Below are 18,137 nucleotides of genomic sequence, written 5' to 3'. Positions count from 1 at the left end.
AATTTTTTGTAATATTTTTCAAATTCTTTTTTAATTTCTGTCATATCCCTTATTGTCCTCTCTTCTACTTTTATTTTATTTATTAATTTTTCATTTCTTTGTTTCTTTAGTTGCCAGGCAAGGATCTTGCCCGGCTTATTTGCCCATTCAAAATTTTTATATTTCCAAAATTTGATTTGTTGTTCTACCTCCTGTTCTATAATTTTATTATATTCTACTCTCAGTAATTTAATTTCTTGATTTAATCTCTCTTTATTTTTGCTTGCATAGGCCAATTTTTCCTTCCTTTTAATTTCTTCTAAAAGCTCCCTTTTCTTTTTTCCCTTATTCTTATATGCTTTTGAGTTTTGTTGTATGAAATATCCCCTAACAACCGCCTTCCCAGCATCCCACACTGTTTTAACATCTGTCCCTTTCCTCCAATTGTTTTCAAAATATTCCTTCATCAACTTTCTGGCTCCTTGTATTACTTTTTCATTTTTTAATAAGAAAACATTCATTCTCCACCTTTCCCCCCCTTTCTCCTCTTTTCCTTTAAGAGTTAGTGATACTGGATTGTGATCTGTAAGTGTTTTTGGCAATATTTCGGCATTCTCTGCTTCAGTTGTCATATCCTTAGTAATCCATATACTGTCGATTCAACTATACGAATTTTTTGGTTCTGAGAAATATATGAACTCCTTTTCGACAGGATGTTTATATCTCCATATCTCCACTAAATCAAAAATCTTTACCATTTCCATAAAGCTTTTTGGCAACTTCCCTTCATTCCCCCCCCCCCCTTCTTCTGCTATCTATCCAATTCTGGTTCCATTACTCCATTTAAATCCCCTAACACAATAATTCTCATATCTGTATATTCCATTAATAATGATCTTACTTTAACATAGAATTCTGATTTTCTTTTATTTGATCCATAGATTCCCGCTACTACAATTGGTTCTCCCTCTAGTGATATTTTGACTATTACAATCCTCCCCTCTTTGTCTTCATATAACAATTCTGGTTCATATTTGCTTTTAACATACATTACAACCCCCCTCTTTTTTCTTACATCAGATGCGATGAATTCTTCCCCTAACTTTGGTTTTACCAATAGTCTTTTATGCTTAGTATTGATGTGGGTTTCTTGTAAACAAGCAAGGTCCCACTTCTGCCTCTCTAAGATACGTTCTATTTTCTGCCTCTTCCTCCTATTATTTAAACCATTTACGTTCCATGATAACAATTTAAATTTCATTCTTTGTTAGTTAAAAAATTATAAAGTTAATGGAAAGAGTTTAAGTTATCTGCAGTGGTAAAGGAGAAGGGTTTTGTAATAGTTATTGGTCTGATTATTTACCACTGGCGTAGTTCTTTATCCTTCCACCCTTTGCTGAGCTTTTTCTTCTTCTTCCGCCTCATCCGATAGCTCTCCCTTTCTTCCTTCCTCATTTCTTACTTCACTTTTCCCGCCTCCTAATTCTCCTCGATACTTCCTCCAGAACATATCTGCTTCCTCAAATGTCTCAAATCGTCTTCTTTTTCCTTTGAAGTTGAAGGAAATCCCCACTGGGTATTCCCATCTGAAAGATATTGATTTGGCCTTTAGTGCTTTTGTTAGAAATTGGAACTGCTGTCTCTTTTTTTATCAGCCTAGGTGGGACTTCTCGTAAAATTATTATTTCCTTTCCATCTATGGTTAATTTGTTCTTACTCTTTACTTGGAGGATCTTATCTTTCATCCAATTCGATGTGAATACAATGATGCAGTCTGCCGGCCATTTGTTCATTTTTGCTTTTCTTGAGTTCACTCTGAAGATTTTCTCTGTCTGTTCTATTATGTCTTTTTCCTGTAAATGTAGCCACTTTGCTAAAGTTTCAGTCATCTTCTTCCAAATATCCTCCTTCTCCTCTTCTGGAACATTTCTGAATCTCAAGGTCTTCTCTTTAATCTGCATCTGTATCATTGCTAGCGCATCCCCAGTAGCTTCCTGGATTGTTTTTTGTCCCTCCATCTCCTTTTTCAATTTGTCCATTTCTTTTCTTTGTTCCTTTTGTTCTTTGCTAATTTTCTTCACCATCTCATCCATTTGTTGATTCTTATTCTTAATTTCTTGCACTTTCTTATCTGTCTCCTTCATTCCTTCTAGAACTTCTGTTAATTTTTCCTTTATTTCTTCATTTTCTTTTTCATTTTTTTTCATTGTGTTTTCTAATTTTTCCAATTTCCCATCAGTTGTGTTGATTCTTTCTTCCAACTCTTTTCTCAATCCTCCCAAGTCCAGTTTCAAACTAATAATAAGCTCCTTCAAGTCTATTTCTTCAAGGCCTGAGTTTCTTCTTAATTGTTGCTGTTGACTTCCAGTTCCAGTCTGTTTTTTAATTGCATGAGACATTTTGCGTTCTCTTTTTCAACCACCAGATGTCCTTCTATTGTTCCAATTTTCCTTTGTTACTGCTTTTCCCACTTTGTCCACTGGGTGTCACTGTGTTCTTATTAACACAGTTATTAACACAGAGCTAATTGATCATTTTATTTGGTGGGCTTTCCTACTTCCCAGTGTTAGCATCACCTAGAGTCAAGAGGTGTATTTCAGCTCCATACAATATCTTTTCTTTTCTGCCACTATTTGCCTCTTCTGCAATGGAATGAAAGTGATTTGCAAGTTGGCAGAAGCGGCACAGGGAAATTTCAGAGCACACTGAATAATAATAATAATAATAATAATAATAATTTATTATTTATACCCTGCCCATCTGGCTGGGTTTCCCCAGCCACTCTGGGCGGCTTCCAACCGAATATTAAAAACAATACAGCGTCAGACATTAAAAACTTCCCTAAACAGGGCTGCCTTCAGTTGTCTTTTAAAAGTAAAATAGTTGTTTATTGCCTTGACATCTGCTGGGAGGGCGTTCCACAGGGCAGGTGCCACTACTGAGAAGGCCCTCTGCCTGGTTCCCTGTAACCTCACTTCTCGTAGCGAGGGAACCGCCAGAAGGCCCTTGGCACTGGACCTCAGTGTCTGGGCTGGATGATGGGGATGGAGACGCTCCTTCAGGTATACAGGACCGAGGCCGTTTAGGGCGTTAAAGGTCAGCACCAACACTGAAGCAGGACAGTCCCATTTTTAAAATGTTATCTTCACATCAGGCAATTGATGCAATGTCAGCGTATGTCGTTCCCACTGTGCTGCTTTTCTGGTTGCTTGAGGAAATGTCACTTAGTCTGAAAACACATCGGGGGAAATTACAGCTCAACTGTATGTAGGATATTCATGCTATAATCAAATGTATAATGTATGAGTTGTGTCGACGGAAATTGCCTTGTAAGTCTGATTTGCAGCACACTTGGGCGTCTCTTTTTCCTGCCACCGTTCATTACATTTGTACACTTGAATTTACATTGATTAAAAATGGCAATAAAAAATTGCTTGGCAGTGGCCTACTTAGGTGGACGGGTAATAATATATATCAAATGGCCCTAAGTACCATTAACTTCTGGCGCACAATTAACAACATAACAGTGAAGGGACTGAGAATTGTGTTTTCGATTAAGTAATTTTAAACCATTCCACGTGGCAGCCATCACTGCATAGGAGACAATTTGCGTGCACTTACAGTCACCAGACATTTTCTTGACATTATAATGAAAATAAGAAAAGAAAAATGCACTGAAAGAGCTTTCCCTGCCCCCAAAATTATAGATGCACACAGCGCTTAGTACATGTGGTTGCCTATATAGTAAGCTATTTGTGCAGATCAAATGATTTTCTCTCTGTCACTGCATTCCTTTCTTTTTGGAAGCATAGGGTGACTTGGAGGAAACTGCCCAATCAAAGTGGTGCAATTTTCATTTCAAATGCTTGCCTCACTATTGTGGTAGCATCTTCCACTGGGGGCAAATCCTGCATAACAAATCAGCATTGTGACTACACAGTACATTGAGTATCCATTGGCTCTCTTCTCTATTGCTGGGTTGTGTTTGAGCTCAAAAAGAACAAAACACCTAGCCAAGTGGCAACGATATGAATGGAACCTCAAGACTTGAGATCATGGGGAGGGTAACCTTTTTATAAACGTGAACTTTTGCCAAAGTGCAGAGATGGGCACGCTACCCTGGTCTCTGCTTGGTGTGACTCAGAAATCACTTGACTTGTGTGTGAGTTTGAAAACAGCAGCAACCAGAAACAAGCTGGCTTATTTCCTGAGTCAATCCAAAAGGGTTGGGAAGTATGCACCTTGGCTCCCAGTATTCAAAACATTTTTTCCAATGATGTTTTTCTTCCCTGCTTCTCCTATTTCTTTCTGGTGCACTCTGCAGCTTGTCAAGAGTAAAAGAGCAGTAGTGCTTGGGAACCAAAAGTCTCTCAAGGGCAATATCCCTTGAGAAGACTTCAGTTCCTAAGCAGCCCTATGCCTTTTGTCCTGATACACTGTGAAACATGCCAGGATGATGGAGAGGAAGAAGAAAACCTTTCCTCCCCTAGCCCTCTGCTTCAGCTACTACAGCATCTCCCAGGTGGAATCTACACACATTTAAAGAAACGCTGTGAAAATGCTTTTAAAAAAAAGTTTTGAAAAATATGTTGAATTTGCCATGGTTCACTGTCGCCATCTAGTGCCACATTTGTATATTGCACTTTACAACACACTTAAAACGTTTTATTTGCAGCTGTATAGCTGAGTCCCCACTCTCTACTTGCAGTTAAGAAAAGAGGAGAGTGGAGAAGATGCATTGGGGGCAGGTGGAGATAGGGGTGCACTGCAGCTGAGAACCCTTTCCCAGCATGGGAATAAACCGAAACAGCCATCAATGAAGGTCAGGGGTTCATGGGGGCAGATTCCTCTTTTGAGAGGTCCTTTTAAGAAGTTCATTTCCAAGATAGTCTTGAACAAATTACTTCTACACCTCTTGGGGAAAGGTTTCATTTAATAGTCTGTTATCATGAGAAATTGTGGAGGGAACATATAGAGCAATGCACCGCAGCAAAAATAAAATAAAATCATAAGCACAATCTATTCATCACTACTTAATTCTTCAATTTTGCGCTCTCTCTCTCTCTCTCTTTGATGTGTATGATTTTGAAGGCACATGATACTTGCTGCAGCCCAGTAGGTCTGAATCTGAGTGCTTGGATGAGAGATTAGCTAGCACCTATGCACACCACTTTTTCTTCCATTATACAAGAAAGACAGTAAATGAAAGAATGAAAGCATAAATGAAAAAGAATGAAAGAACGAAGTTCTCTCTAAGCAGTAAATGCTCCAACCAAAATAGATGGCTCTCTGATGTTTCTCGAATTTAGAGCTGGATTCTGCATTCTTTAGCTTGGTTGCTTGTAGCTGCCACAGGATTTAATTTGACTGGTTAGAATTAAAAAGGTAAAGGTAAAGGACCCCTGACAGTTAAGTCCAGTCGCAGACGACTCTGGGGTTGCCGCACTCATCTTGCTTTACAGACCAAGGGAGCCGGCGTATGTCTGCAGACAGTTTTTCTGGATCATGTGGCCAGCATGACTAAGCCGCTTCTGGCGAACCAGAGCAGTGCACGGAAATGCCATTTACCTTCCTGCTGGAGTGGTACCTATTTATCTGCTTGCACTTTTTGGCGTGCTTTCGAACTGCTAGGTTGGCAGGAGCTGGGACCGAGCAACGGGAGCTCACCCTGTCACGGGGTTTCGAACCTCTGACCTTCTGACTGGCAAGCCCAAGAGGCTCAGTGGTTTTGACCACAGTGCCACCCACGTCCTCTGGTTACTCAAAAATTTACTGACTACCTTACATCATCAACGCGTGTATAGGCTTTGTATTTAACAGTCGTTGTTTTCCTTTCTGTCACTGATGAAGAAAACACACACTAATGCTGCCTTTTCTCTCACAGAACGTAGACAAGTGGTCCTTCGACGTATTTGCGCTAAACGACGCTAGTGGAGACCATGCACTGAAATTCATTTTCTACGAATTGCTCACACGTTATGATTTGATCAGCCGCTTCAAGGTCAGTAATCCTGCAGTGCCCTTCCTCTCTGTTCTCTTGTAATTTACTCAAAGGAGAAATATCACTAACCTTGTAATTCTGCTTTATCTGTGCTATTGGCCATGAACATGTGGTTGGTAAACCCTGTCTGTCGAATACTTGTCACCTGATTTAACTAGGATGTTATTACTACTGCGATGAACGAGACCAAGTAAGAATCAGTCAATATGGCATCATATTGAAATGGGGTACATTTACCGGCTTCACTGAAGGAAGGGTTCCGTGCTGTATTCAGTAGCGCTCCTGTCACAAAAGTTTTTGATGCCTGTTATGTACTGAGTTGAATAGGATCTTAAATGCAGCAGTCTGATTGGTCCACAGGAGCCACCTAATCCAGCTCCAGGTGGAAGGGAATCTGCAACCTGATTGGACTACAGGAGAATCCTGGAATTAGCCAATCACATGGGGCCCATTGTATAAATAATGTATATAAAGCAGACATTCTGGGGGAACTTCCATTCCTCCTCACCATTATGAGCTGAATAAAGAGCTGAATAAATATACTCTCAACTCCGAGTATATTTCAATGCCAGTCACACTAAACTTCCTGGCTTTATGGCATTATGGTCTTCCAAAGCAACTACTCTGTTCCAAACTTAAAAATAGAAAGTGTAATGCTGGTGGTCAACAAAAGAAGTTTAAGACTGTCTCAAGGCAAATCTTAAAAAATGTAGTATAAACACCGACAACTGGGAAACACTGGCCTGCGAGTGCTCCAACTGGAGAACAGCCTTTACCAAAGATGTCAAGGGAGAAACGTGCTAAGAGGAAGGCACACTTGGCAAATCCACACCGTGATCAACTCCCGCCCAGAAACCAATGTCCCCACTGTGGAAGGACGTGTGGATCCAGAATTGGCCTCCACAGTCACCTACAGACTCATTGTTAAAACCATGTTTATGGAAGACAATCTTACTCAGCTATGAGTGATCATCGAAGAAGAAGAAGAAGAAGAAGAAGAAGAAGAAGAAGAAGAAGACAATCCTACCCAACTACAGCCAACATCCCCTTGTTTGGTTCTGTGGCTTAACCCTTCCCCTTCAGGTTTCTGAGCAATCCCCACTGGCCCGAATCAGCTCTTTATTGTTCATCTAGCATGGCTTTGATTGTGGTAATATGGAGGCGGCAAAAATATGTTGCACTTCCTATCTCTGCATCGTTGTTACAATCCCTAGTAAAACATTTGTATCCTCCCAATAAGAGAGAGCTAGAGGAAGAAGCTCTCCTTACACCAGGAGACTGCTCAGGACTGCTGTTTTTCCCCCTATGTCCTTCTGACTGGGATCTAGAGTCTGGTATTGCCTTCTCCTCGGCTCTGCAGCACCTTGCCTTTTCTGTCTCCTCCGCTGTACCTGAGCACTTAAAAAATACAGAATCACAAGTGTTAAAAAGGAGGAAGAAGCTACAGGAAACTATCCCTTGTTTCTCCCTTGAAGATATGTGATATTTGGTGAGGTGGAGTCTGTATGAAAGTATATCAAAATCAAAATATATACGAGAGGTCCTGTGATCCACACATGGATTTGGAAGTGGCACAGTCCTGTAGGATGACATGACTTCTGAATACTTGAACTAGCTTTGGGTGATCTACCCAAGGCCACACTGAGATGTATTTTGAGTCTCAGCTTATAACCCATGCTCAGTCTTCTGTATTACACTGATTCCCATTGTTTTAAAAGAAGCTAACCAAGCTGAATTCTTGGATATAGACTGAAAGCAGTTAATGTCCACCTTAGTAAAACCAGCAACACCCCCCCTTCCCATTGGGATATGTATAGTTTAAAACGTATATAGGCAATACTATGCCCAATAAAGTCATACTCAGAGAAGACTACTGAAAAAACTAAATTGAATAGGTCTACACTGAGTATGACTTCTTCTTCTTCTTTGGCGATCCCTCATAGCCGAATAGGATTGTCTTCCATGAACACAGTCTGTTGAGTCTGTAAGTGACTGTGGGGGCCAATTCTGGAGCTACACGGCCTTCCACCGTGGGGACATAGGTTTCCAGATGGGAATTAATCACGGTGAGGGTTTGCCAAACGTGCCTTCCTCTTAGCACGTTTCTTCCTTTCGTCCTGAGTTCGAGTGTCTTCAAAATCCATGACACCTTCGGTAAAGGCTGTTCTCCAATTGGAGCACTCGCAGGCCAGTGTTTCCCAGTTGTCGGTGTTTATACTACATTTTTTCAGATTTGCCTTGAGACAGTCTTTAAACCTCTTGTTGACCACCAGTATTACGTTTTCCATTTTTAAGTTCAGAATAGAGTAGTTGCTTTGGAAGACGATGATCAGGCATCCAAACAACATGACCAGTCCAACGAAGCTGATGTTGAAGAATCATTGCTTTTTCACTGATGATCTTTGCTTATTCCAGTACACTGGCATTAGTTCACCTGTTTTCCCAAGTGATGTGTAAAAATTTTCGGAGACACCATTGATGGAATCTTTCAAGGAGTTGGAGATGGTGTTTACAAGTGGTCCATGTTTCACAAGCTCCATAACCCTATGTGTTCCAGTAAATTTCCAAAACAAAGAGGCTGTAGAAAACCAAAGGAGAATGCAGTTAATATTGCATGCTAGTGGTGAACGTCTGAAATCACACACATTTTGGACATTAAGGGCAAATGATAAGTACATATGCCATTAACTCTGGTTGATATTTATAAGAGAGCGAGACAATTTGAAGCACCATCCATGTATAAAAAGTTTTCTGAGGCCTTCCATTTGATTTTTTTTTAATTGAGAAAGAAACCATATTTGGTGCTAAGGTCTTGATGCTTAAGATTTCAGCAAGCTTTGCCAAATGTACTTCACTTCCTGTGTTTTTGTTTAGATTCCAATATCTGCTCTTGTCTCCTTTGTGGAAGCCCTGGAAGTTGGCTACAGCAAGCATAAAAATCCATATCACAACCTAATGCATGCCGCAGACGTCACACAGACTGTTCATTACCTCCTTTTTAAGACAGGTGTAGCGGTAAGTAAATGAATCCCCTTTCTTAGGAGACCCAAACAATGTTGTGCATTCTGGGTAGATTTCCTGCATGACCCACTGGGGAAACCCAGCCAGATGGGCAGGGTATAAATAATAAATTATTATTGTTATTATTATTATTCATGGCTTGTTCGTGGGATTTAAATTACAACAAACCCCAAGATTTACGAGCACCAAAGTGGGTCTCTGGTTTAGACCCTTTGGATTATAGTCTGTTGCTCAGATATGTGTTTGGGATTCTAACTTGTTGCTTCTCCAATGCTTAGAGAATGTAGTTCCCCTTTGGACTGTGGGATTTTGAAACTGGCCAAAAGGTCAGGCAACAGGAGATTATAAAGTTAACTTAAACAGTGGCAGTTGTTTTGGGCAATGGTTCCACAAGTGCAAATTATGTGCATGCCACAGAATATATAATGCCTCAGAGCTTCAGTATGGTTTTAGCCAGTGGCCATAATGTAAATATTGCTATCTTTTTTTTCTACTAACTTGGCAAATGCACCCTAAATCCATGAGTTAAGCTACTCCTTTGGGATTCAGAACAAAAAACTTAACTGCATGGCAAAATGTCACAAAATTTATGACACAGAAAGAAGAATAAAGTGAAAACAAATACAAAATAATAGCAACAACCATTCTGAGATAATTACTGTGTTTCGTGAAACTGTTCTAAAATTATTTACATTTAAGAAGGCCCCAAATTGTAGCTTTGGAAGATTTGGAAATCGTGGAAAGACAAAAATATAAGAAAATATTTTAGGCAGTGTTCTTTTCTCCTGCTTAGAAAGCATATGCACTTTATCGCTTTCAAAGCTGACACAAAAAACATAATATTTAATTGGGCAAGTGTGGATGATTCATGGCAGTCAACTTCTGGCAGTGCTCCTTGGTTGATGTTTGGCAAAAACATGATGCGTCAAAGCTGAGTACAAACAGCTACGTGACCCTATTCTGTAAAACTGCCGTCAGGGGCACTGTATATTGCTAGCAGTCCATTTACCTTCACCTCACACAGATTATAGGCATAACTAGTGACCCACTTCTGAGGGGGCAAGAGGTGTAATGCCAATAAGTGAGCAACATTATTGAAAATGCTATTGTTCCGTTTTAGAGGTGGATTGGACCAGCATTGCTACCAAGCACCTATCTAGAGTTAACAAGAGCTACTGCCATTTTGTAGCCTCATTTGAGTGTCATGCTGAATGATGGTTAAGTAGTACATGAATGAGCCTCAGCAGAGGCACCCAGTTCCACCTGACATGGGGGGGGATCTTCGCCGTGTGTGCGTGATGTCACATATGCAACCCACATGTGTGATGTCATGCAGATCGGGAGGAGGCTGCAAGGCCCTCTGCCACCATGGGGAGGCCTGGTGGGGTCTGCCTCTGCCGCCACGGTGAGGCCCAGTAAATCCTGGCCCCTCAAGATCAGGGGGCTGAACCCTGTCCCCACATACTTTGAGGGGCCCCCGCCCCATTGAGTTGGCGCCTAGGAGGCCCAGGCACTCCTAAGCTCTCCTCCTCCTCCATCACGGCTGTGAAAAAGTTGGAAGTTTTTGCTTCCTTTTTTTTTTTAAAATAAATTTTTATTAGGAATTTAAACAAAACATATTACAGTGGTACCTCGCAAGACGAATGCCTCGCAAGACGAAAGAGTTTTTCGTTTTTTGAGTTGCTTCGCAAGACGAATTTCCCTATGGGCTTGCTTCGCAAGACGAAAACGTCTTGCAAGTTTGTTTCCTTTTTCTTAAAACCGTTAATACCCAGGATGCATTGCTTGAAGAGGTGCAGTTGCGACTTGACTTCGAGGAGCAACTCATAGCACGCGGTGTGGTAGCCTTTTTTGAGGTTTTTGAGGTGTGGTAGCCTTTTTTGATTTTCAATGCATTCCTATGGGAAAGCGTGCTTCGCAAGACGAAAAAACTCGCAGAACGAATTAATTTCGTCTTGCGAGGCACCACTGTATCTTAAAACATATCATCCTTAATTCCCCCCCATTCCCCCTCCCTCCCATAAAACTGACTTCCCTCAGTTCCAATCTCTGGTTTCTCTATAAATGCTATTCTCTGCATGTTACAGAATTGTATAGATCCTTAATTTGTCTAACTGGTTATTATCAATAAAAAGTTTGTGAGTGTTTATTGAAAACCTGCCAAGGAGTCCAGTTCACTTTGTTGCATCTTTAAGTACTTCGTAAAAGGTTCCCATTCATCTTTAAAGTCACAGTTATCCTCGTCCTGTAGTTTATATATCAATTTTGCCAATTCTGCATAATCCATCAATTTCTCTTGCCATACTTCTTTAATCGGAGTTTCCTCGGTTTTCCATCCTTGTGCTATTAAGACTCTCCCACTGTTGTCGCATACCTAAAGATGTTTCTCAACTTCTTTGGCAGGTCTTTCCCGACAATCCCTAACAAAAATGCTTCAGGTTTTTAAACAAATGTTAGATGGAACATTTTCTTCAATTCATTGTATATCATTTCCCAATTTTTTAAAAAATTACATTACAATCCCACCACATGTGATAAAATGTCCCCTCCTTTTCTTTACACTTCCAACATATATTCGAGCTAGTTTTGTACATTTCCCCTAACTGCACTGGTATCCTATACCATCTATACATCATCTTCATATAATTCTCCTTCAACAAAGAACAATCTGTAAATTTTAGATTCCATAACCTTTTCCAATCTTCCATCATAATGTTGTGACCTACATCTTGTGCCCATTTGATCATGACTGATTTTACCTCTTCATTGCTTCCTTTTTTAACTAGTTGCAGTCAAGTGTTATATCCAAAGCCAAGCAAACTATGGTTAGTCATAACCAGGCATAGGCAAACTCGGCCCTCCAGACATTTTGGGACTACAACTCCCATCATCCCTAGCTAACGGGACCTGTGGTCAGGGATGATGGGAGTTGTAGTCCCAAAACATCTGGAGGGCCAAGTTTGCCTATGCCTGGTCTTAACTATGGTTTACTGAAACAGACCAACTTCAACCCAGGAGTTTTGAAGCTGGTTTGTTACAGTCAACCAGACTGGCCGCATTTAATGGTTCAGAAGCTATTGAGTAAGGGTGGAGAGAACTTAAAACCTGAGTGTGATGAATAAATGCAGGTTCTAGTCTAAGGTCTTGGCTGCATGAAATCCGGATTGATGTTAGTTAACAGGAAAGCCAAATTTGATTCATGTGCAAAAGAAACAATGGGGCAGAGTCGACAGGCCTTTCCCCTTCCTTTTTGCTGAAAACAGGGGCTTTGTTAATAAAATTTCGAAGGGATAAGCCAGCCTAAGGGCAACACTACCCACGCATGCTATGATTACACAAACCTCGACATCAGAAAATGTAATGAAGGTCTTGCACTTTCCTCAAAGCAGTCCAAAGAAACGTTAGCAGTGCCATATAGTTTTCTGCAGGAGTTAATGTAGCAAATCAGAGAAAACTTGCTCCCTTAATAGGGATTTGAGGGAAAGGGCTCAGTGGTAGAATCTATTGCAAGTGTGCTTTCAATCTCATTTCTCTCATTAAGAACCCTTAAAAGAAATCTATTCATTTCAACCCAACAAGCAACCTAATAACATTTTGCCCCAGGACATTTTTATGTTACTGTTGTAACTTCCGAGTAATACTGCCAGTCCATCATAATTATATTATCCATAGCTCTAGCCCCAAGGGTCTAATGATATATCATAAACAGGATTCAAGGAAAAATTACAAGGATCATCATACATAAAATCACACCAAAAATAGTACCACCTAGCAGTGACTGTAATAACAACAATAAGCAGTCGCTTGGGGGGATATAAATGTTTTGTTGAAATGTTTTCTTGAATCAAGATATTATTATTAATTTGGTTTTTTAAAAATCTCCTTTTCTGTGTTTGCTCAAGGGGACAGACAAGGCTGATAAATACATTAACAATAAACTCAAAAATTCAGTTGGTTGGATTCACACAAACACTGCAAGTCTAACAAATTTACCTGGGTTTAAGTCTCCTTGAACTCAGCAAGGCATATTTCTCTGAAGAAAAGCATTGGATTGTGCTGCAAATTAGCTGCACTTGGTTCCAGCTGAAATCAGTGGGACTTAAGAAATGACTTAAGCTACCACTGAAATCACTGGTGATTAAGTGCTGCTAAACTTAGCCTAAATTTGACCAACTAAAATTAGTTCATAAAACAATAAACATTGTTGGCAAACAAGAGCAAGTGATCTCTGGGAGCAGTGCAAAGTAAATACAGTCACACCTGATGTTACGTCTGCTTCAGGTTGCATGTTTTCGTCTTGCGTACTGCAGCAACCCGGAAGTACCAGCATGGGTTAGGGTTATGGTAAATCGCGCTTTGCGCATGCGCAGAAGCTCCAAATCACACTGCGCACCGGTGCAGATGCGGCGCTTCGAGTTGCAGGCTTTTCACGTTATGCTCAGGCCTCCGGAATGGATCCTGTCCATTGGTACCACTGTAGAACATTGGTACCACTGTAGAACTATGACTTCAAAACGGTGTTCATAACTGATCTCCATCTTTCAGCATTTATACCAGGCATCCCGAACCTGTGGCCCTCCAGATGTTTTGACCTATAACTCCCATAATCCCTAGCTAACAGGACCAGTGGTCAGGGATGATGGGAATTGTAGTCCAAAACATCTGGAGGGCTGAAGGTTGGGGATGCGTGATTTATACTGTTCCACAAAATAGGTACAACATAGGACTCAGCTATAGAGCTGCAAGTATAACGTTCTAAGTACATTATACAAATGCGACCCTAGATGACGCTGATGAGCTAATGGCAAATCCCATATATATTTCATAACGTTTTTCTTCTTTTTAAAAAAGCGTTTTCACAGAGATTTTTTTGTATCTGTGTAGATTCATGGACAGCTCTATCCCATACACTAGTGCCATGTATGTTGCCAGCGTGGTGTAGTGGTTATGAGCGATGGACTCGTAATCTGGTGAACCGGGTTCGATTCCCTGTTCCTCCACATGCAGCTGCTGGGTGACCTTGGGCCAGTCACACTTCTCTGAAATCTCTCAGCCCCACTCACCTCACAGAGTGTTTGTTGTAGGGGAGGAAAGAAAAGGAGATTGTTAGCCGCTTTGAGACTTCTTAGGGTAGTGATAAAGCAGGATCTCAAATCCAAACCCTTCTTCTTCTTCGGTCCCTAAAAGCCTGGACTCCCAATCCAGCAGTGTTTGTGAATAGCTCTGTGCAACAAGCTGTTGATTTGGGAGGGAAGAGCAGAGGCAGTTACACATCTGCTCTCCTGATCACCTTCTGAACAGCTGGTCAGAAGGGAGTTTTCTCTTTGGGGATCCATAACTAGCTACAGAGCTTTGCAAGTCTAATCTGCCTTTACAAAAAATAAAAATTATATACCGCTTGATTGTTGCGTGTGAAGACCCCCAAAACCACCCCCAAATAAAACACAATAGACACAGAAAATTTTGTTTAAGGTTTTTGGCAGTAATTTGGCCACAACTTTATTGATTACGGCATGTGAGTGGTTGCTTAGGCGTTGGTTCGGACTACCTGAACCTGCACTCAGGCAACTGGGGGCCTCCAGAGGTCAGTAAAGGAAAACATACTGGGGGAGCACAGAGGCGGATTCCGTCTCTTAGTTCACCCCAGTTGCTCCCTAACCCCTGGGAGGGGATCGGACAAAAGCCAGGCGAGCCCCTGGGTTCCTTTCATGGAATTCCCTAGCAGCAGCAAAAGAGGGGCAGGCACAGACAACCACATCCCCTCCGCAAAACACCGGACCAATGCCTAAGCGTCAACCTTACAAAGTTGTGAGGACTTGCATGTCAAGGTCCCCCAAGCCACCCCTAAATAATTCACAATTCACACATAATTTTTGTTTAAGGTTTTTGGCATAATTTTGGCCACAACTTTATTAAAATACATAAATGTGAGTGGTTGCTTAGGCATTGGTTATGACTATCTGTCCCCACGCCCAGGGACAGAACTGACTTCTGGATTCCAGCAAAAGCCAGTAAGGGAAAATAATATTGGGGAGAGCATGGAGCCGGGCACCAGACCCTCACCCCCCCATCCTCCCGGGGGCTTGTGCGGCCCTAAGCCCCATTCAGGGGTTTGGACGAAAGAATGGCAAGCCCCTGGATTCCTTTAACGGAATTCCCTTGCAGCAGCAGCATTGGAGGGGCAAGCACCACCAATCCTTACTCCTCCACCAACCAATGTTTTAACCAATGCCTAACCGCAACCTTACAAGTTGTGACGATTTGCTACGCAGTAGGCAAAAACCAAATAGCACCAGCCAATCAACCAGATGGACAAAATTCCTACCAGGCCCCTGCCCCAAAAGCAGACGACTCCATGGCAGGCATAGCAAGGTCAACGCAATAGCCCTAAGATTAGGAAGGGTGGGCGAGTGATCCGATGCATGCAGCAAAAGAGCCCAGTCAGTGCTGCGTGACTTGATTTTATAACCTTTTGTCCATCCTCCTAAACGGCAACACCAAAATTTGCCCAGTAACCCAACCACCTAATCACTGTGGATGGTCTTCCATACTAACCCGCCCAGCAACAGAGGGGTAGCCTGTCAGACCCCACCACAACACGTGCTCTCTGTGAAAGAGAACACGCTTTGCTACGCGTTGGCAAAAACCAAATGGCAGCCGCCAATCAGGCAAGTGGCAAAATTCCTACCGGGCCCCCGCTCCAAAGCAAACGACCCCTAGACAGGCATAGCAAGGTCAGAAAACACAGCCCTAAATATAGGGAGGGAAGGCGGGAGATCCGCTGCACGACACGAAAAGAGGAAGCTAACACGACGTGCAGCAGCATAAATAGCCCCGCGGTTGCCAATCAGAGCCCAAACAGGCAAATTTTTTACCCCAGCAAACGAGGGGTGACCAATGGGGTGCTGTGGCCATCCAAACGGTCCTGCCCCAGCAACCAGGAGGCAGTTTGGGTGATCTCACTTCAACACATGGCTCTCCATGATGGAGGACACGATTTACCAAACACAGTGGCGTAGCGTGGGGGGTGCAGGGGGGGCCGGACGCACCGGGCGCAATATCTGGGGGGGCGCTCGCACTCGCAGCTCTCTGCCCCTACCTCGAGTGCTAAAATCCACGGGTTAGGGGGCGCAAATTACTTGCCTTGCCCCGGGTGCTGACAACCCATGCTACGCCACTGACCAAACAAAAGCAAACCTCAAAATGATTCCTGTTTGATGGAATCCAAGGCCCAACCTGCATGTGATGGGAGACATTGTGATGTGAGAAATCTCTGGATATCTCTCACAACATCTGTTGTGTATGGGCTGGAGAGGATTCTCAGGTCAGTGATACTGGAAAAGGGGCTTCATAACTTGCTCTTTTCCTGATTGAAATATTGTGCTTCTCCTTTTCCTGCAGCGAGGCTATTTTCAGCACCAGTGGGTTGACTTTGATTGGGAATCTATTGCAGTTCAGGCCTCCCTTCTCCCCAAACTTCTTCAAAGCTTTTAAAAAGACATTGGCAAATCTGGATTGGCCCTTAGTAGCAGACCTTAGTGCACATAGAGATTCTTCTCTCAAATGCTGCAGAATATGTGTATTGTGATGAGTTTGAGAAACCATTGTTATCTTTCTGGATCTTTTTGTTGGTGCTGTGGTTGCAAGGAAAGGCCAGATAATGGACCAGATTAAAGGCTAGTTATCCAGTTTAACTGGATTATGCATGATACTGATAAAAGGCATTAATAAGGCTTAAAAATAAAAATAACCCCCCCTCCCGTGAAGCTATGTAACTTGGGATTCTCTGTGCAACCTGCGCAGATCATCATCGTTATGCACATAGTCATAGGGACAAATGGGAAATGAAATTATTGCTTCTTCTTCTTTTTGCCATATATCTCTTTGCTATTTTCAACACAATAATTCAGTTTGCGATGTGGAAACTTCTCTTAGTCATCCCCTTCCCTACACAAATAGTAAATCCTTTGTTTCGATTCAAAATGCCTTGCTTAGTAGCTCAATCTGCGGAAAATTGTAATTCTTTATTTCCTCACCCCCCCTCCATCCTTTTGTTTGACAATTTCTTTATTCTCCTCGCCATCTAGTAAAAACTACAGATAATTTTCTCTTCTAAAAAAAGCAAAACCTGTCCTCTATGCCAGCGAGAATTATGTTTCACAGTCCCAGGTTTTTGTTTTAAAAAAGATTATAAACTGTTCCTCTATGAGGAATTTAGTAATGGTGAATGACCTAACCTGAAATACATTTTGTATTTCTTTTCTATACAGCTGCCAAAAAATGTTTTTATTTTATTTTTTTTAATTTTTGACTGGGCTAGAATGACTCTTTCAAAGATAAATAGTAGAAACAGTGGAAAAGATGGTAAATAGAATATTAGATACAATTGGAAAGGCATATAACATAGAATTGCATGGACCCAAGTACGAGGTGGAAGGAAGTCTGGTGCAAACAAAGTAACAACAAAATAAGTAACATAATATTTATTTTCTTTTTTGTTTATGCATACATGTTAAACGCCGGAATGTTTATTGCGTCAAATTGTTTGTTGTGAATATTGATGTGTATGAAAAGGATGGCTGTCATCTAATTGAAAAACCAATAAAGATTTTTTTTTTAAATGAAGTACATTTTGTATTTCACTGTGGATCAGAAAGGTGTGCTTTCATGGCCAGGGTCCTACTTTATATAGGGCAGTTCTCTATTTGAAGGGCTGCTCAGTGACAGCTGAAAGTGTCTTCAGTTTGAAAAGCAGCCGGTCCACATCTGATTTAAAGACTGATAAGAAGATAGAGCTGGGATGCGGTTGGCGCTGTGGGTTAAACCACAGAGCCTAGGACTTGCCGATCAGAAGGTCGGCGGTTCGAATCCCCGCAACGGGGTGAGCTCCTGTTGCTCGGTCCCTGCTCCTGACAACCTAGCAGTTCGAAAGCACGTCAAAGTGCAAGTAGATAAATAGGTACCGCTCTGGCGGGAAGATAAATGGTGTTTCCATTCACTGCTCTGATTCGCCATGAAGTGGCTTAGTCATGCTGGCCACATGACCCGGAAGCTGTATGCCGGTTCCCTTGGCCAGTAAAGCGAGATGAGCGCCGCAACCCCAGAGTCGTCCACGACTGGACCTATTGTTGTTGTT

The 18,137-nt window shown here is 41.8% G+C and overlaps 1 protein-coding gene across 6 annotated transcripts in view; it reads left to right on the top strand.

Moving 5' to 3' along the window:
- Nucleotides 1-18,137, top strand: part of PDE1C (phosphodiesterase 1C) — a 272,866-nt gene that overhangs the window by 199,225 nt on the left and 55,504 nt on the right. For all 6 annotated transcript variants that reach the window (XR_013978371.1, XR_013978372.1, XR_013978373.1 and 3 more), the window contains 2 exons: nucleotides 5,864-5,980; nucleotides 8,855-8,995. Coding sequence is in view for 2 of the 6 variants with exons in the window: in XM_080975857.1 (XP_080831983.1) it covers nucleotides 5,864-5,980; nucleotides 8,855-8,995 (258 nt within the window). In the remaining 4 variants the exon portion in view is untranslated. The remainder of the gene's footprint in view (nucleotides 1-5,863; nucleotides 5,981-8,854; nucleotides 8,996-18,137) is intronic.

Source organism: Podarcis pityusensis (genome assembly GCF_964106645.2).
Source record: "Podarcis pityusensis genome assembly, chromosome: 12".
NCBI classification, from domain to species: Eukaryota; Metazoa; Chordata; class Lepidosauria; order Squamata; family Lacertidae; genus Podarcis; species Podarcis pityusensis.
This window is presented reverse-complemented; position numbering and strand designations above follow the sequence as displayed.